General features: G+C 42.1%; 1 protein-coding gene across 1 annotated transcript in view; it reads right to left on the reverse strand.

Annotated features, from left to right (window-relative positions):
* The window catches only part of LOC136867245 (carbonic anhydrase 2), a 234,326-nt gene that overhangs the window by 70,281 nt on the left and 142,886 nt on the right, over positions 1 to 21,159 (reverse strand). Inside the window, exons 2-3 of the mRNA XM_067144384.2 lie at positions 14,042 to 14,119; positions 10,971 to 11,129 (exon numbers count right to left, since the gene is read on the reverse strand). Of these exons, the coding sequence (XP_067000485.2) occupies positions 10,971 to 11,129; positions 14,042 to 14,102 (220 nt within the window). The 5' untranslated portion in view covers positions 14,103 to 14,119. The remainder of the gene's footprint in view (positions 1 to 10,970; positions 11,130 to 14,041; positions 14,120 to 21,159) is intronic.

Consider the following 21,159-nt stretch of genomic DNA (forward strand, 5'->3'; position numbering starts at 1 on the left):
ATGGAATTCTGTGTCGTAAGTGTGATGAATGGTACCATTTTCGATGTGCAAATATTGTAAATAGGACTGATATTGAAGAAAGTGAGTGGCTGTGTCCCGAGTGTAAACAAACTGAGAGTGAGGCAGAACAACAAGAAAGAGAGACTTACGAAACTATAATTAAGATTTTAGGAGTGCTACAAGAGGACTTATGCGCTCTGAAACATGAAAATGAAAGCTTAAAGGACAGAATAAAGAAACTGGAAGATAAAGAAGACATTGGAGATGAAAGATCGCCGTGGACGGAAGTGACGCGTGGCCATTTTAGGCCTAATGTTAAACATATGAGAGAAACTACGAACAATGTAAAACCGGAAAAAAACTCTTTGCAGTGCCAAAATAGATTTCAGTTATTGCAGCAAGTTCCAGAAGAAGACACACCAAGTTTTCCAAATAATTTTAAATCCAGTGGAGGTAAGCTACAGAAGAAAACCAACCGAAAGTCAAGATCGCCAAAGATTCATCTCTACACAGACAGTCAAGGGCGGGGTATGGCAGAAGGCATCAAGGATGAGCTGCAGAATCCAGAGACTGAGGTTTTAGGACTAATAAAACCAGGTGCCAAAACTGAAGACGTCCTTTCAAGTTGTGATCCTGTGTTAGAGAAGGACAATTATGTGGTGATTGTGAGTGGTACAAATGACATTGCTGCAAATGAAGGTGAGGAATTAATTACGACTCTCAGAGGTAAGATTTCTAAACTACCTGACTCAAAAGTAATTGTAGTAAATGTGCCACCCAGGTTTGACCTTTTAGAGGACTCATGTGTGAACAAAGCTGTACATGATGTAAATATAAAAATCAAGAGATTAAGTAAGAGTTTTAGAAATGTCTATGTAGTAGATACTTTAGGTCTTGGCAGGCAAATGTTCACTAGACATGGGTTACATCTAAATGGTAATGGAAAAGCAACTCTCTGTAGACAAATTGCTACAATTATCAACAGAGATTTGCAAACTAATCTGTACTTAAGAAAACCCATACCACTAAACTGGCACATACAGGGAAACTTGCCAGAAAACCCAGACCCTTAAATCAAGATCTATGTACAAGGATCTGGGTTCCAGGGAAGTTCTCAACTCATGAGTCAAACGTTACCCAATTGCAACAGTCAAGTTTTAGGGAGGAAGGAGGTCTGAGATTGCTCTTGGTAAACTGTCAGAGTGTAGTAAATAAACAATTAAAATTCGGTACATTGATGGAATCTTATGAGACGGATGTGGTGATAGGAGTGGAATCGTGGTTGAGAGAAGGGGTGGGTAATACAGAAGTATTTCCAGAAGGGTATACAGTCTATCGTAGAGACCGAGGAGATAAAAAGGGAGGAGGGGTATTTATTCTGGTGAAGGAAACTTATTGTTCGCATGAATGGTTTATTGATGAAAGGGATGAAATATTAGGGATAAAATTAGTTTGTGATAATATGAAGGAGGTGGGAATTATAGGAACATATAGGCCTGGAAGAGAGGAAAGAGACATGGAAATATTTGAGAAAATAATAGATTATACTCATAAAAACAATAATGATACGGTAATAATTGGGGGAGATCTAAACTTGCCTGAAGTTGAATGGAATGGAGCTGCAAGTGAAGCCCATGAACAGAAACTGGCAAATAAGTTAATTTGGGAGGGAGGATTTACACAAGTAGTACAAGAACCAACTCGTCTCAATAACTTGCTAGATGTATTCTTGGTTAAACCATGGGAAATTGTTGATAAAACTGAGGTAATTGAAGGAATAGGTGACCATAAGGCTGTAATAATGGATGTAGGACTGGTACCAAAAAGGCTTAATAAGAGGGTCACAAAAGACAAGAAATTATACAGAAAAACTAAAGTTGATGAATTTGGGACTTCCCTTAAATCACAATTCAGTTGTTGGATAAGTGAAGGGAATAATGTGGATACACTTTGGGCTAAATTTAAAGGAATCATTTGGGAAGGAGAGAAGAGATTTGTACCTGTTAAGAAGGGTAAAATGACCTCAGACCCTGTTTATTACACAAGGGAAATAAGAAAATTAAAAAGAAAATGTAGAATAGTAAACAGGAAAATCAAAGAAGGTAGGGAGAGTAGAGAAAGTAGAAAACAGCTAATGAGGGAACTGAATAGAGTGAAAAAGGAAGCAAAAGAGAATTATATGAATGGCATTCTTCAAGAGGGTAATGACCACAAAGGGAAATGGAAAAAGCTGTATTCATATCTTAGGAATCAAAAAGGAAAAGGAATCCAAATTCCTACAATGGTGGGAGAAGGGGGTGAACACTATTTAACAGATACTGAGAAAGCAAACCTCTTCAGCAGGGAATTCAGAGATTCAGTAGAAGATTGTCAGGACTTGGAAACCGTAACAGAAGATAGAGAGGGAGAGACACAGAGGGAAACAAGAAGCTTCTCATTCACAAATGAAGATATTTTCAGAGAAATCCAACTGCTTCAGCAAGGAAAAGCAGCAGGAAGTGATCAAATTACTGGGGAGGTATTAAAGACAATGGGGTGGTATATAGTGCCTTATTTAAAATTTCTCTTTGACTATGTCATAAATAATAGTGTGATACCAAAGGAATGGAAGGAATCTATAATAATACCAATTTATAAAGGAAAGGGTGATAAAAGGAAACCAGAGAACTACAGACCAATCAGCCTCACCAGTATAGTTTGTAAAATACTGGAGAGTTTAATAGCAAAGTACATCAGAGGGATATGTGATGATAAAAATTGGTTCATGAGGAGCCAGTATGGATTTAGAAAGAAATTTTCTTGCGAGGCACAACTGGTGGGATTTCAGCAGGACATATCAGATCAGTTGGATTCAGGAGGCCAGTTAGATTGCATAGCCATAGATCTTTCCAAAGCCTTTGATAGAGTGGAACATGGAATATTATTAAAGAAATTGGAGGGAATAGGATTGGATGTAAGGGTTATACGTTGGATAAGAACATTTCTAAATTCAAGGGTTCAGAAAGTCAAAGTACGAAATAATATATCACAGGAAGAGAAAGTCTGGAAGGGAATTGCACAGGGTAGTATAATCGGTCCGTTACTTTTCTTAATATACGCAAATGATTTAGGGAACAATATAACATCGAAAATAAGATTGTATGCAGATGCCATAATTGTTTATAGGGAAATAAATAACATTGAGGATTGTTCAGAATTACAAAGGGACCTTGACAGTATCCAAGAATGGGTTGAAGAAAATAATATGAAGATTAATGGAGGCAAATCAACTGTTACAACATTTACAAACAGGAGCTTTAAAACTGAATTTGAATATACTTTGGATGAGGTAGTTATCCCAAAAGATGGCAAGTGCAAATACTTAGGTGTGAGATTTGAAAGTAATTTGCACTGGAAGGGTCATGTTGATGACATTGTTGGGAAAGCATACAGATCGTTACATGTCATAATGAGACTACTTAAAGGATGCAACAAAGAATTAAAAGAAAAAAGTTACTTAAGTATGGTTCGTCCATTATTGGAATATGCAAACAGTGTTTGGGATCCTCACCAAGAATACCTAATAAAAGAACTAGATGGTGTGCAGAGGAAAGCAGCAAGGTTTGTAACAGGGGATTTCAGGAGAAAGAGTAGTGTATCAGAAATGTTAAAGGAACTTGGGTGGGAAACTTTAAGTAAGAGAAGGGAGAAAACTAGACTTATAGGATTATATAGAGCCTATACAGGAGAAGAAGCATGGGGAGATATCCGTGAGAGGCTTCCTTTTCCAAAATCTGTACAGATATTCAAGAAGAGAATAAACAACAACAGAGATAATAAATTAAATGTTAGAGGGCATTCGACCAGTGCAGGATATTGTAAATAATAAATGTGTGTGATTAAATTAATTCCATCCCCCTGGTCTAAGGAGTTTGGACAGCCCAAGTAGGGGACTGCCTGTAGGGGTGAAGTACAGTGGGGACTTCGAGGGCCCTGGGACCGCTACGGTAGCTGTGAAGGCCCTTCAGGAACTCTGAAAAGTGGTGGCAAAAGGGGCTCTGGTTAAGACGCAGCAGGTCGTTATGCTACTTAGGTTCCAAAATGGGTAAAATATAAATATGTAAATAAATTCAGTGTTAATTTTAATCTTATACCAGTTGTATAGTATTATTAGAAGTAATTTCACATACCGTACTGTATATGAGTTGACTATGTTTGTAAGATATTATAAGTAGAATTTTGTAAACAATATAAATTTATTAAGGATGATGTGTGTGTTTAATAGAAAAAATTATTAGCGTAAATTGTATAATATTGTATTCTAGGAAAATTTTCTTCGTCGCCTGTTAATTTAAAATTTAGTGCTTGACAATAATGTATTTTAGTGTACCATTTGCCACCGAGGTAGACACCTTATTTGCAAATAAAGAGATTTTGATTTGATTTGATTTTGATTTTGTTTTGGTCCTTGGTCCTTCTTTGATCAGTTGCATCAGGCTGTACTCGTCATTTCAGAAGATGTGACCGAAATAAGACTGACTTCCTGCGTTTTGCTAGAGTTCCCGTGATTTTCTGGCATGCCAGGATAGATACTTCTTTGTTAGTGACACGGTCTACCTATGGGGGAGTCTTCAACATTCTGCAATACGTTTACATTTCAGGTCTTCAGATGATTTATTGACGAAGCTCTTAGTATCCAATGCCAACAATAAGCTTTTAAAATACTGGATCTCTAATTTGTTCCAGTAGGCAATTCAGAAATCTTCACTAAACAAGAATCTAGTTTCAAAAAAGGCTTTCACGGCCGCAGATCTTATAATCACAGCAATAGAACCAGCTTTTGGGTGGTTAGGCCGTGGGGCATAATGCAGAGTTTCGTCCAGACGTGCCATTTGGACTCATCAGCTGGAATGGCACGCCCCTCCAGGACTCTGCATAGCAGTGGCAGACCAAACTGTGTGGCCCCGCCGAGTTAGCAAATCAAGTTTGCTAACCTGCTAAAGGAGAAAAGATTTCTCCGTTTTTTTTTTTTTTTTTTTTGATGTTGTATCTCCAATGGGGGAGCATTTTTTGAACGGAGAAATCTTTTCTCCTTTAGCAGGTTAGCAAACTTGATTTGCTAACTCGGCGGGGCCACACAGTTTGGTCTGCCACTGCTATGCAGAGTCCTGGAGGGGCGTGCCATTCCAGCTGATGAGTCCAAATGGCACGTCTGGACGAAACTCTGCATTATGCCCCACGGCCTAACCACCCAAAAGCTGGTTCTATTGCTGTGATTATAAGAATCTAGTTATTTATAAACATATGTTCCTTTCCAAGGTTTTTGTTCACCATTTTCACTGAATCTGATAGTGCTGATCACCAACACGTGGCATGTTTATTATATTAAATCAAAGTAATAACAATCAACGAATTAGTCGTGATAGAGTGGAGACTTGTTGAACTTTATTCGTGTGCTATATTCTAGAATGGAATGAAGCAAGTGACATTTGTGCAGTGTAAGCTATACGTAATAATACATATGATACGTTAACCCTCGAGTGGTCGCACGTGAGACTCTCTCTCACATTAAACTTCATGTAAAATAAATATATCTTCTACAATTTTGCGGCGCGTAAGAGTGAAACGAATTACGAAAATGAGACGTAAAGACTGCGTCTCTGGTAAGGTCCCAACTAGAGTATGGTTCCACTGTATGAGACCCTCACCAGGATTACTTGATACAAGAACTGGAAAAAAAAATCCAAAGAAAAGCAGCTCGATTTGTTCTGGGCGATATCCGACAAAAGAGTAGCGTTAGAAAAATGTTACAAAGTTTGGGCTGAGAAGAACTGGGAGAAAGGAGATGAGCTGCTCGACTAAGTGGTAAGTTATGTTCCGAGCTGTCAGCGGAGAAATGGCGTGGAATGACATTAGTAGACGAATAAGTTTGAGTGGCGTCTTTAAAAGTAGTAAAGATCACAATATGAAGATAAAGTTGGAATACAAGAGGACAAATTGGGGCAAATATTCATTTATAGAAAGGGGAGTTACGGATTGGAATAACTTACCAAGGGAGATGTTCAATAAATTTCCAATTTCTTTGAAATAATTTAAGAAAAGGCTAGGAAAACAACACATAGGGAATCTTCCACGTGGGCGACTACCCTTAATGCAGATCAGTAGTGAGTGATAGTTATACAATTTAGATTTAAAAAAGTGATTATCCGTATATTACAGAAACAAATTACTTCTTAATTGAGATTCGTTATTAGTTCAGTCACATGTAAGTACGTAATATTCACAAGAGTGCGGGGCTGAATGGCTCAGATGATTAAGGCGCTGGCTCTCTGAGCAGGTTTGATTCGGGCTCAGTCCGGTGGTATTCGAAGGTTCTCAGGTACAACAGGTCTTCTCCCTAACATTTGAGTGATCTGGAGTTTGTAACAGGGTTTATTTCCCAGCATTCTTTCTCGACTCATAATTTTTGAAGACTTGTTTATTAGTAATTACAAATGGAGAACGTTATGCGCACGACTTAAATCAAATACTAACGCCTACAACAGTAGGAAGTTTCCGTATCGGCTTCAACATGCAGGGTGTCCGAGAAGTCCCCGTACTCCTGGTTTCATACGTTTCATATTACAGTGGAGTACTTACATATAAACACTATGAATCCAGCGAATCTGTATGTGCACCATGATGCCTTACACAGAACTCTATCCGTCTCCAAGTCCTCATTGACATCTTGCGGAGCATCTCAGGAGTTATGGAACGAAAGGCTTCCTCCACACTTTGGCATAAATCTTCATTAGTCGTGTACCGACGTTGAGCCTCATTAGACTTGATTATTCCCCATAATGAGTTGTCTGGCGTGGTAAGGTCCGGGCTTCGTGGTGGCCATTTCAACGGGGCTGGAGATGTTGGTGAGCCACGGCCAATCCAACGGCCTTGAAATTGTTCATCAAGGAACTCGCGCACCTGAATAGCAAAATGTGCTAGAGCCCCATCCTGCTGTAACCACACATGACCCACGATTCCCTTGGCTTGAAGCTGAGGTATTAAAAAAGAATGTAACACATGCAAATAAGATTTTCTATTCACATACCCATAAAAAAATACGGTCCGCACAAGTGAGATGATGGTATCCCGACCCGTATCATAACATGAGGGTGGGGGGTGGGGGGGTTCCTTTCCAACTCTTACACATAATGAGGATTTTCCTTAGACCAGAAAACCACATTCCTCCCATGTGAACTGCGATACATCGCACATTCATCAGAAAATAACACTCTTGAGCGAGACACGGCAGTTGGGAATTGTTCCAACAAAGCATGGCAGGCTGCAACTCGTTGCTCCATGTCATTGTCAGATAATTCATTCACATGCATTGGCCTAAATCCTTTCATTTTCACATCTCTTTTAAAGTGGTCCTGCATTGTTGACCGCGGTACTTGAAGTTCAGCTGCTCTTTTGCGAATGGACTGCTCAGTTGATTAAGCGACGGCGACACAGTTTCTTCCCGCGTCTTCTTACGTCCACTACGTGGCCTGTCTTTGCACTGCCTGAAGCAAACGCACGTTTCTCCCAATCAAGCAGAGTAGCTTTACGAGGTGGGGGTTTGCCAAAGCGATCTCTAAATGCACTCATTATCACTGTCATTGTTTGCCCCGTATGTGCTCGTTCGTGCACCCACACACACGCTACTAATCGCTCCTCAACAGTGTAGCTGTGTCCACTCACGTCCGCCATGACTTAAAAACTGAAATGAGACTGACAACAACGCCAGCAGCAGGGATACCAATACAAATAAAACAACTATTGAATTCCCCAGTTATACAAACTCAATTGTCCAAGCCATAATATAACAAAATAATAATATGAAACTAGGGGTACGGGGACTTCTCGGACATTCTGTAACACCAACGCTACTGGTCGCGCGATGAGAGAACCTCTCACACAGGGCGCACGAACTCGTACGAATCTTTGTTTCGACTAGAGGAGGGGATGCTTACCCCTCAAATGTGAATCACCTTTGTCACGACAGTTATCAACTCAACTAAAAGAGGGAACAGTCACCTCCCTTGCATTGCTGAGAAGTAAACTCACAATTCAAAATAATGTGAGAGAAAATCTCATATAGCGACCACTCACGGGTTAAGAGGCAAGTAGAAAAAAGGCTTGTAGTTGCTTCAATTAAGGGGCTGACACAGAGTGGTCTTGTACGTTGTGCGAAAAAATCCGATAACCTATTCATTTTTGGTCCAATGCCCATAGTTTTAGTGTTTGAATTCTGTCCGGAAAACTATACAGATATGGAGTCTGCAGTCTGCCTTTAACCAATGTAGTTGTAGAGTCTGAAGTATGTCTGATAATTACAACCTATATATAGTAGTTGTAGAGTCTGAAGTATATCCGATAACCTATATACACTGCCTGACAAAAACATTGAAACATCCAGAAGGGGAGGAGGAAACGTAATGAAACATCACGTGTTGAGATGTTATAAGATTTTATTTGAGTGATTATGAAATTGAGTCAATTTTACAAAGAACTTCGCAGCACTAGCCCTCTTGTCACAATGACGTTGCAGCCCCCTCTGGCCTGGATGCATGCACTGATTCGGTTGGAAATGGTATCATAAAGTCGTCGTATCCACTCCTTAGGAAAGCTGGTTCACAATTGTTGTAATTGGTCCTTGAGGTCCTGAATACTACGACTGGGACGGAGTTGACGTCCGAGCTGGTCCCACGCATGTTCTATCGGGGACAGATCTGGGGATCTTGCTGGCCACGGGAGCACCTCAGCATCACGCAGACAGTTCATAGAGACACATTCTGTGTGTGGACGAGCATTATCCTGTTGAAAGTTTGCACCACGATACTGTCACATGAGAGGTAAATAATTTCGTGTGGCTATTTCTAGCCGAGTGCAGCCCTTGTAAGGCAGATACTCCGATGAGGGTGGGCGGCATCTGCCATTTATAGGTAACTGCGTGTTATTGTGGTGGAGGATAGTGTTATATGTGGTGTGTGAGTTGCAGGGATGTTGGGGACAGCACGAACACCCAGCCCCCGGGCCACTGGAATTAACCAATTAAGGTTAAAATCCCCGACTCGGCCGGGAATCGAACCCGGGACCCTCTGAACCGAAGGCCAGTACGCTGACCATTCAGCCAACGAGTCGGACACATGAGAGGTAACGGATGAGGACGCAGGATGTCCGTGACATACCACTGTGCCGAGAAAGTTTTCTCAATCACTATCAGCCGTGACTTGAAGTCATACGAGATGGCTCCCCACACCATGACGCCACGAGTAACACCGCTATTCCTCTCCAAATCATTGGAAGAATGGGTCTTTCCCCACATCACTTGCGGAAGATGGTCATCTGGGGTAGTGCACAACCGCGATTCATCGCTGAACACTATGCGACGCCGTTCGCACGCTTGCCGATCACGGCACCACTCCAAACATAGCCGTCTGTGTTGTGGTGTTAACAGCAGCCTGGGGCGGTAATTCCCTAGTTCGGCTGCTGCTAGGTGCGGGGTGACACAGAATGTTGCAGGAAGTCCATTACTTGTTCTCGGATGACAGGCGTATGTGTCAAAGGGTTACGATATGCTTGGCACGCAATACAGCGATCCTCCCTTATGGTGGTCAGACGTGGTCGACAAGAACCTCGACGACGAGTATGTCTGCCTTCACGTTCCTATGCAGTCGAACATCGGGGCACTGTCACATACGAATGCCCCACAAATCTGGATATTGCACGATTCGATCAGCCGGCCAAATGACCACCCACAATGACGCCCCTTTCAAACTCTGTCAGGTGCTGATTACGCTGTCCCACACGAGTACGCGGCATCTTCGTATCCTTCACGGTGTTCACTCAACATCTGACGCTGTTCACGCCCCTTATATACTCTACCAGGCCTGGTAACAACACTAAATACGAACAACACTAATGCACTCTGGTGTCTGTTCTACCTGTCATAGAGGATTTCAACTGCAATCATTTACATCCCCGCCAATGGTGTGTACGTTTACGAAGCTACATTGACATCCGACCATTCCTTCTGGGTGCTTCATTTTTTTGGCAGTGTAATTGTAGAGTTTAAAGTATGCCCTATAACCTATACTGTTGTAGAGTCTGAAATATGTCCGCAAGGTATTATGTTGTTCAGTGAATCTATCAGGACTAAAATAATTTCTGAGTGACCTAGGCGTCTCCGAAAACCAATCGTATTTTATGAGACATAAAGCCAAATAAGTAATTATTCTTAATGGAAAACTGCCTATTAATTTAGGTTCTCTTAAAATATAGTCAATGAATACATGGGAAGAAATTATTCTGCAATTTCAATTATTTCGGGAAACTACCCCAATTTTGGAATTCACGTGGGAATCTTCAGTCACAAGGGTAATTCCCTTGAGAGCACCTGTAGACAAACTTGCAGCTTCTTAGATCCTCTATTCTTAGATATACTTTTTTCTGGACAGGGAAAGGGTAACTGAACACTAGAGTCTTAATGATATTTCTCTATGGACTGGGAATAGGGGAATTGAACATTGTATATATGAGCTTCAGTCATCAAGTCATCGCTACGAATACTCCCTCAGGTTCATTACTATCAGAGTTTCATTTGAATAACGTGGCACTCGTCATAATAATAATAATAATAATAATAATAATAATAATAATAATAATAATAATAATAATAATAATAATAATAATAATAATAATAATAATGTTATTGATTTTACGTCACACTAACTAATTTTACGGTTTCCGGATACTGTCCCAAAGGAGTTTCTTAATGTGCCAGTAAATCTACCGACATGAGGCTGACGTATTTGAGCACCTTCAAATGCCAGCGGAACCATGATCGAACCTGCCAAGTCGGGCTCAGAAGGTTAGTTCTCTACCGTCTGAGCTACTCAACTCGGCACACTCGTAATTAAAATGCATGAATTCCTCTATTAGCGTTCCACTTACCCCCGTACACTTACCATTGTCTCGGGTGTACCCGAAGCTCCTCTTGTGTGAGACGTACTTCTCTTCAGGGTACAGTAATGTCTGCTGTTGTTGTTGTTCGGGCGTGGAGAACCAGACGTTGTACCAGCTGGTGGGTGAGGACACTATGTGGCCCTGGTATCGCAAAGCGTTCCCTAAAGGAAAATATAGAATATGTAAGTTTCAGTTGAAGTTAGAAAAAAACATTAAATATTAAATATTGAAATATTTAAATATTATTAACACAGTGAGTCCGCCTCTGTGGTGTAGTGGTTAGTGTGATTAGCTGCCACCCCCGGAGGCCCGGGTTTGATTCCCGGCTCTGCCACGAAATTTGAAACGTGGTACGAGGGCTGGAACGGGGTCCACTCAGCCTCGGGAGGTCAACTGAGTAGAGGTGGGTTCGATTCCCACCTCAGCCATCCTGGAAGTGGTTTTCCGTGGTTTCCCACTTCTCCTCCAGGCGAATGCCGGGATGGTACCTAACTGAAGGCCACGGCCGCTTCCTTCCCTCTTCCTTGCCTATCCCTTCCAATCTTCCCATCCCTCCACAAGGCCCCTGTTCAGCATAGCAGGTGAGGCCGCCTGGGCGAGGTACTGGTCATTCCCCCCAGTTGTATCCCCCGACCAAGAGTCTGAAGCTCCAGGACACTGCCCTCGAGGCGGTAGAGGTGGGATCCCTCGCTGAGTCCGAGGGAAAAGCCGAACCTGGAGGGTAAACAGATGATGATGATGATGATTAACACAGTGGAAGATGAAAGCTAACAAAGCCCTAATATTTATTAAGAGATCTTATGGAATGAAGATGAAACGTTAACTCCTACAGCTCGGCTTGAGTGTGGAAGGTACGGAAGTCAGTATCTCGTTGAGGCGGTCCTGCAGGACAGTATTATTGGACCTTTATGTTCTCTTATGTATATAAAACGTATGAGTAAGGAATAGGAATGACAGGTAAGGTTTTTTGCAAATAATTTTATACTGTATAGCATAATAAATAAGTTTCAGGATTGTAAGCGACTGTATGGAGACCTCTGCAATGTTGTGAGATGGACAGCAGACAATCGTATGATGGTTACGAGATGAAAAGTCAGGTTGTAATTTTCACCAATGGGAGAAGTCCTCAAGTTTTAATAACTGTATTGATGGTGTGAAAGTATTTTACGAGGATCACTGTAAGTACCTAGGTGTAATTATGGGCGTATTTAGGGGCTATAGTAAGGAGGTAAAGGAGAGCGCGTATAAGTCTCTGCTAAGACCCACGTCCCCCTGTGGGTGGGGGCGGTAGAATAACACCCACGGTATCCCCTGCCTGTGGTAAGAGGCGACTAAAGGGGGCCTCAGGGGCTCTGAACTTTGGAGCGTGGGTTGGCGACCACGGGGCCCTCAGCTGAGTCCTGGCATTGTTTCCACTTACTTGTGCCAGGCTCCTCACTTTCATCTATCCTATCCGACCTGCCTTGGTCAACTCTTGTTCTTTTCCGACCCTGACGGTATTACGTATGGAGGCCCTTGTCTTCTTTTGGCCGATACCTTCATTTTTCGAAGTGTCGGACCCCTTCCATTTTTCTGTCTGATTAGTGTTATATAGAGGATGGTTGCCTAGTTGTAGGCCTACTTCCTCTTAAAACAATGATCACCACCACCACCACCACCACCACCACCACCACCACCACCTAAGACTCACGTTAGAGTATGGTTCCAGTGTATGGGATCCACACCAGGATTATGAATACGAGGGCTGGAAAAGATCTAAAGGAAAGCAGCACGATTTGTTCTGGGTGATTTCCGACAAAGGAGCAGTGTTATAAATATGTTGCAAACTCTGGGCTGGAGAGATATAGGATAAGGAGACGAGCTGTTTGACGAAGCGTGGTGTGCCGAGCTGTCAATAGACAGTACCGTGGAATGACATTAGTAGACGAGTAAGCTTCATCAGGGGTTGCCTGGTGGAGGCGGTAAAGGCGTGCTCGATTCGCCCGGAAGGACGTGGATTCGAATCCCCGTCAGAAGTCGTAAAATTTAAGAAACGAGATTTCCACTTCCGGAGGTGCATATAGCCTTGAGGTTCACTTAGCCTACACCAAAAATGACTACCATGTTAATTCCTGGGCTAACCACGCTACCCTATCACGTGCCGCGGTTAACAATGGTGGAAGCCCTTACCTTCCACTCCTCCAAGGGCCTTCATGGCCTGTACGGAGGTGTCTTTGTCTTTTTTAAGCTTCATTGCAGTTTTTAAAATTATGAAAGATCATAATATGGAGATGAATTTGGAATTCAAGGGGACAGACTGGGGCACATATTAATTTATAGGCAGATGAAATAGTCCGCCTCTGTGGTGTAGTGGTTAGCGTGATTAGCTGCCACCCCCGGAGGCCCCCCGGGTTCGATTCCCGGCTTTGCCACGACATTTGAAAAGTGGTACGAGGGCTGGAACGGGGTCCACTCAACCTCGGGAGGTCAACTGAGTAGAGGTGGGTTCGATTCCCACCTCAGCCATCCTGGAAGTGGTTTTCCGTGGTTTCCCACTTCTCCTCCAGGCGAATGCCGGGATGGTACCTAACTTAAGGCCACGGCCGCTTCCTTCCCTCTTCTTTGCCTATCCCTTCCAATCTTCCCATCCCTCCACAAGGCCCCTGTTCAGCATAGCAGGTGAGGCCGCCTGGGCAAGGTACTGGTCATACTCCCCAGTTGTATCCCCCGACCAAGAGTCTGAAGCTCTAGGACATTGCCCTTGAGGCAGTAGAGGTGGGATCCCTCGCTAAGTCCGAGGGAAAAGCCGAACCTAGAGGGTAAACAGATGATGATGATGATGATGATGATGATGATGATGATGATGATGATGATGATGAAATAGTGATGGAATAATTTATCAAATGAAATGTTCAATAAATTTTTCAAGTTCTTTGATATCATTTAAGGAAATACTAAGTAAATAGTTGATAAGGAACCTGCCACCTAGGCAATAGACCTAAATGCAGATCAGAAGTGAATGACTGATTGCTTGATTGATTTGAAATTGAACATAGGAACAGTTTTGAAAGTCTCCTTAAAGTGGAGGACATACCTGCTGCCACAATGATGAACATCGCCAGCCGTGAGAACAGCGCTCGACAGAAGTACGCCATGATGCAGCTAACAGGGCCTGGAAGTAGAGATGTAAGAACATTTTAATTTAATAAAGCCAATATATTAAACTTAGGAAGTATACCCACCTTCTAATGTGTAACTATTAACTCTTCAATCGTTATATTCTTGTACCAAGAACTGTAACATTCCCTAAATTTTGATTATCTCTAATAATTTTAAATACAGGGCAGGTGATGACTCTGATTGAGGAGATGGACGAAATCGTGCCTATAAATTGGTAGGATCATGTAAGGCGAATAAAAGAGGTTAGGTTTTCTAGGAGAATAATGGACTCGGCCGTAGAAGGTAAGAGAAGCAGAGGGAAACCAAGGCGATGTTCGGTAAGCTATAGGCCGAACTAAGCGAGGCTACAAAGCTAGTTACAAATTAAGAATTGTGGAGGCACTTAATTAATTCAAAGAGGCTTGCAGAATAATTATTTGCAACATGCTCCGTTACAGAATATATTGCCACATGCTGATATTATCCATAATATGGTACTAACTTAATATCCTACGTACGATTAATTGCATATGTCGTGATGCCAATTTCGTCGTATTTGTTCGTTGTAAGATGTCTTCAGACTTTTACTCATGACCCACTGAGTTCATTTCTCTCGGAAGCTAACACACACACATGTAAGGTCATCTGTTATTTTTAACCTAAAGAAGTTTTCACCAAACTCCCCTTGACCTGTAACCATAGTGGTCATGTTATGGTTTAGTTTAGTGTTGAATCCAGGGACTACCTGGCCGAGGCGGTAAAGGCGTGCTCGGTTCGCACGGAAGGACGTGGGTTCGAATCCCCGTCAGGAAGTCGTAAAATTTAAGAAACGAGATTCCCACTTCTGGAGGTGCATAGGTTCACTCAGTCTACACCAAAAATGAGTACCAGGAAAAGGCGGCCGGGCGTAGAGCTAACCACTCTACCCCATCACGTGCCGCGGTTAACAATAGTGGAAGCCTTTACCTTCCACTCCTCCAAGGGCCTTTATGGCCTGTACGGAGGTGTCTTTGTCTTTCGTGTTTAATCCACCCCATGTATTAGGAAAGTATGATTTTGTTAGGCTTCCGTTTGAAGTATTTTCTCACTCGCTCTCCCACAATGGAATGGTTTCCTCCCTCAATTACTTTTCGGTTGTACTGATAGATGCTACAGTGGTGGAAAAATGGTTTAGAATTCATGGTCTTGAAGACGTGTAAACTTTTCTAGAATTACGAAGTCATTTTTTTTTTTTTTTTGCTACGGGCTTTACGTCGCACCGACACAGATAGGTCTTATGGCGACGATGGGATAGGAAAGGCCGAGGAGTTGGAAGGAAGCGGCCGTGGCCTTAATTAAGGTACAGCCCCAGCATTTGCCTGGTGTGAAAATGGGAAACCACGGAAAACCATTTTCAGGGCTGCCGATAGTGGGATTCGAACCTACTATCTCCCGGATGCAAGCTCACAGCCGCGCGCCTCTACGCGCACGGCCAACTCGCCCGGTACGAAGTAAAATATCGGCTGTAAAGTTTTATGATGCTTGTTGTTTAAAGGGGCCTAACATCTAGGTCATCAGCGCAGTGTAAAGTTTCAAACCTATACTGACTAAATACTTTATATCTACGTACTACAGTAGGTATTTTCCTTCCTTAGTGTTAAACGGCACCGTCAGAGCAGTAAGAACTTTTCTAAGTCCCTTATCAGTACTACCATACTACTCTTGCGTGTGACGTTACTAGTTCCGCACACGCCTACTGATACAAGCTGAGACGTGCAGTCTGCTACTTGCAACTATGCGCCGTAACCCCAACACAGCGCCCAGTTAGACTGTTTTAAAAACTCCGAAGTACCGTAATTTTGTCCCTCTGGAGTTATTTTACGTGATAGGTTATCTACTGACACAAGGCTGGTGTAACTGAGCACCTTCAAATACCACCAGTCTTAGTTTGAATCGAGCCAGCCAATTTGGGCTTAGGAGGCCAGCATTCTATCGTCTGAGTCACTTAGACCAGCTTTCACTTATTCATTTAATTTAAATAGTCTGACTGGCCAACTTCGGATCATCAAACCATGCCGAAAATTTTCTCACTGTCTTCGTACAATTAAGCTCGATACTAGTCACTGTGGAGGAGTCGGTCGTGAACTTGTCAGCCTACAGGTGGCGGAGAAATACATTACAGCAAGTCACGGTAGATAACACTCTGCTTTCTTCCTTGAACAACGTGAAACTACTGTGCACTTTCACTGTCCATCTTAAGTTGACATGGTCTCCACTATTCAGATTCTCAGAAATTGGGTATTTGGTTCATTTTAAACATGTGCACGATAGGTTGCTAATGACATCAGTTTATAGTATTGATCCCTTTAAATAAAACTTATTAAAACTTATCACTTGTTCTGTTTCTGTCTAAATCAGAAAATATAAGGAAATTGACCTATCAGCTCGAAAATCCACTAAATTAATTGAGTATTTGTTCGTGAAATCCCATATTGGTACATCAAGAAAATATTCCAAAATATGTGGAAGACCCCCTGTGGGTGATGAACGCAGATGAAGAATATACCCACGGTATCCCCTGCTTGTCGTATGAATCGACTAAAAGGGGTGATCAAGGGGTGATTGAATTAGAACCATGAGGCTGATTGTGATTAGTATCATCACGCGAGGAACACCATGGATCGCCTTTACTTGCGAGTAGTGCCTCTGCGTTAGGTCATAGTAGGTTTGGGATTAGTAGCAAGAGTGGGTGGATCATTGCGTTTACAGTACCCGTGATTAGTACCATTATATGCTGAACACCACGGGCTTACGTTGCCTGTGATTATGAAACACCACGAGTCTGGGCGTTGGCTGTGATTAGTACCACTATATGAGCGACACCGTGGTTCTGCGTTGCTTGTGATTGGTATCCACTATGCGAGGAACACCACGGGATAGTACGAGTCCCTGTGATTGGTACATCTATGTCAGGAACACCACGGGATATTGCGAGTCCCTGTGATTAGTACCCACTATGTGAGAAACATCATAGGTCTGTGTTACTTGGCCGTAGTACGTCACCTGTGAGTAGTACCACAATGTGTGGAACACCGTGAGTCTATGTTACCATGGTTCTATTTTACTAGCTGTACGTACCATTATAAGGGGCCGTTGACCTGGATTTTGGACCCCTTTAGACAACAAGCATCATCGATTCAGGATTATGCTTTGGAAGCAGCCCCTTGGTCAGTATACACATTTTTAGGATAGTTTCTGGGAAGGTGGGGCATTGCAGGTCGGATCCACTGATTGTTTTAAGTTCATAATCTTTGTTCATCGTCATCTTTTTGAATTCTAGTCAGTCTATTGACATTGGAATTACTTTTAACTTTCAATATTGCGAGTTGGATCCACTGATTTTAATTCATATTCATTCATTCATTCTTCATCGTAACGTTTTGAATTCTGGTCATTGGACGAATTTTGGACTTTTAAATTTTCATTACATTTCATCTCATTTTGTACCATTAGGGGCCGATGTATGAAGAACCCCTAATGGCAAATGCCACCCATTCTCCAAGTATGATCTGCCTAAGTAGGGCAACACTCAGGCTATTATAGCCACACGATTATTATTATTATTATTATTATTATTATTATTATTATTATTATTATTATTATTATTATTATTATTATTATTATCAAATCTAACATGCATGATTTTGTCTGTAGGTCTACTTTACCTGATTAGGCAAAGATTCGGATCACGGGGATATTGTTCGAACTGCAGCGGAATAGCAAAGCCTGTCATATACTTTAGGGTGATCAAAACATGTTTTCGGGGAACATCAGTGGTTGAAAGTGGCAGGGGGAAATAGAGAATCATTATCATCATCATGTGTTTACCCTCCAGGTTCGGCTTTTCCCTCGGACTCAGCGAGGGATCCCACCTCTACCGCCTCAAGGGCAGTGTCCCGGAGCTTCAGACTCTTGGTCGGGGGATACAACTGGGGAGAATGACTAGTACCGCGCCCAGGCGGCCTCACCTGCTACGCTGAACAGGGGCCTTGTGGAGGGATGGGAAGATTGGAAGGGATAGGCAAGGAAGAGGGAAGGAAACGGCCGTGGCCTTAAGTTAGGTACCATCCCGGCATTCGCCTGGAGGAGAAGTGGGAAACCACGGAAAACCACTTCCAGGATGGCTGAGGTGGGAATCGAGGCTGAGTGGACCCCGTTCCAGCCCTCGTACCACTTTTCAAATTTTGCGGCAGAGCCGGGAATCGAACCCGGACCTCCGGGGGTGGCAGCTAATCACGCTAACCACTACACCACAGAGGCGGACTGGGAAATAGAGAATCCTGGACAAAATATGCTTCACCTCATTTTTTCCAGTACAAAATTGACACTAATTCACCTAGATTTGAACCCGGTATGCAATAGTGAAAGGTAGCTCTCTAGTCAGATGAGTCACACGATAGCGTACTTAACGTTAACAGGGGCTAGAGACCACTTCCAATCTTACGGTCATAGAGTTCAGGTTCGAGAACAGTCAATAAATTAACCAGTCTTCAAAGGAACTCCTTTATTGGAATTGTGAGCACAAATATTGAGTCTTTATATGCCATTTTAGGAGTGGGAGCTGGCTGGAGTTCTATTATGTCTTTCCTACGAAAATAATACGGATATTCTGGCTAGGATGACCAAAGTCCCACAATTCCGTGTATTTGTGGTCTATGCAGGTCACCATGAGCCCCATTTTTGTTCGATTGTTTATTTTGCGATGTTTGCACTTTTGTTTTAGAGGACGAGATGGTAGTGTTGCTCCTTGTGTACATTTCTGGGATTTTTTTTTGCTATTTGTTTTACGTCGCACCGACACAGATAGGTCTTATAGCGACGATGGGACAGGAAAGGCGAGTTGGCCGTGGGGTTAGGGGCGCGCAGCTGTGAGTTTGCATCCGGGAGATAGTAGGTTCGAATCCCACTGTCGGCAGCCCTGAAGATGGTTTTCCGTGGTTTCCCATTTTCACAACATGCAAATGCTGGGGCTGTACCTTAATTAAGGCCACGCCCGTTTCCTTCCCATTCCTAGGCCTTTCTGGGAATTACTCTACGGTACACGTGCTATTAGTCGTACCAACACACTAATCAGCGTTGGCAGCATTGCTCACTTGATGTATTCAGTACCTTTGTGTGGGATTAGTTGGTTACTTTTTAATTAGGCCCCTATTTATTCACAATTAAGTTATGGATATTAAGCGCTCACACGTGAAAAGACATTTATATTTGAAATGTATCGTTTTTTTGGAAGAATCTTAAAAAACAAGGAAATTTTAGAATGTGGGAGAAGCAAGAAGTATAAATTCATATTTAAAAATCCTTTGGTAAACAATCACTAATATGTGAAAACAAAAACGAGAGATGATTTCACGTTATTATTCTAACTGTTGCAGTGATTTTACTAATACAGTATTTTGCAGATAAAAGTGTCCCTTACAGCAATTTCACACCCCTCATTTCTAACTCTCCTCTCCCTATTTCTTTTATGTTTGAAGTCGGTCACCATAGTTCTAATCCAAAATTAAATGTGATTGAAGTCATATAAGTCATATCTATATTCCCGTACAGAGGTTTACAATGACGTCCAGTGAGCTAAAACGCCTCATAATTTTGTTATTGATACATATAACTTTATTTATGTTTGAATGTGTTAAAATATCTCAGTGAATCCAAACGGTCACACGTCACCCTAGAATGCAATGATGTAACAACTCTGTAACAAGGTTTGCATAACCATCAGGAGCTGCGAAACCAACCACACGATACTTCACGTATACCTTGTTTCACAAGCGTAAATAAACTTGCTAACTTACCTTTCGAAGCCAGAAAATCCGTTCCTTAGTGTGAAGGCAACATTACAAAAGAGCCATTCCTCTCTCCACACTGAGCGAAATTCACAACCAGCATTAGCAATAATTAGCAGTAGAATTGTGAATGTAAAATATGTGGAGAGCAACCTTGGTACCATAATGAAGTTGAGATAAGCAGGTCGCGGTTGTAGCCTTTCGTCAAACACGATTATTTGATTCAATACTAGAGTGGCATACGATCTTACATTGTTGGCCAGGAACTAGGAAATACTGTACTTGCCGATGGCGTTGCTGTGAGATTATATCAGCTAAGATTAGATCCCCACTCACTATAACAACCTTGGTTTTGACCACCGTTGGCAATAATAGTAATAATATCAATATCTTCTTTCTTTTTTTGCCTATTTTTTCATCCCTGGCGAGGTCGTTAGATATATGCGGATATAGCTCAGTTTTATGGTAAAATGCCCTTCCTGATGCCAACCTCATGTAGAAGGATGTATTCACTATCCTGTATTTTTGCGGTGTGTTCTGTACAATTGAAGAGGTACGTAATAATATTACGAACACAAACTCCCAGTTCCCAAGCCAAGGAAATTAATCTGAAGTGGCTAAACTCTCTGAACTGTTCGGGAATCGAAACTGTGGTCCTATGAACGGAAGACCTTAATCCTGACAATTTAGCGGAATCGTATAAAAGCAATTCTACTACTAATAATAAAGATGTCCTAATTTTCGTTTTTTAGTTCAGACTTGCCGTTAAATTGACCACATAATTCTTGCTCATTCTCCTTATGTGTATTTAAATATCTTAGCTTTCGATTGCAAAAATATTCTAATTGATACTAGTAAATATCAGTTTATTAGGCGACGACGACTAAAATATGTCCCATCGCCCATTTTTCAACCTTAGCTTCAACATTTCATTAACATTTAAAACTAAGCGAGTAGCTACACGCTTTGGATCACGTAGCTGTCAACTTGCAATCGGGAGATAGTGGGTTCGAACCCTACTACTTTCGGCAGCCCTGAAGATGGTTTTCCGTGGTTTCCCATTTTCACACTAGGCAAATGCAGGGCTGTACCCTGGTCAAGGCCACGGTCGATTCCTTCCCACGCCTAGTCATTTTTCCAGTCCCATCGTCACCTATCTCCGTTGGTGCGACGTAAAGCAAATTATAAAATAAAAACAAAAATAAACCAACAGGCTATCGTTACAATA

The sequence above is a fragment of the Anabrus simplex genome, chromosome 3, assembly GCF_040414725.1.
Source record: "Anabrus simplex isolate iqAnaSimp1 chromosome 3, ASM4041472v1, whole genome shotgun sequence".
NCBI lineage: Eukaryota > Metazoa > Arthropoda > Insecta > Orthoptera > Tettigoniidae > Anabrus > Anabrus simplex.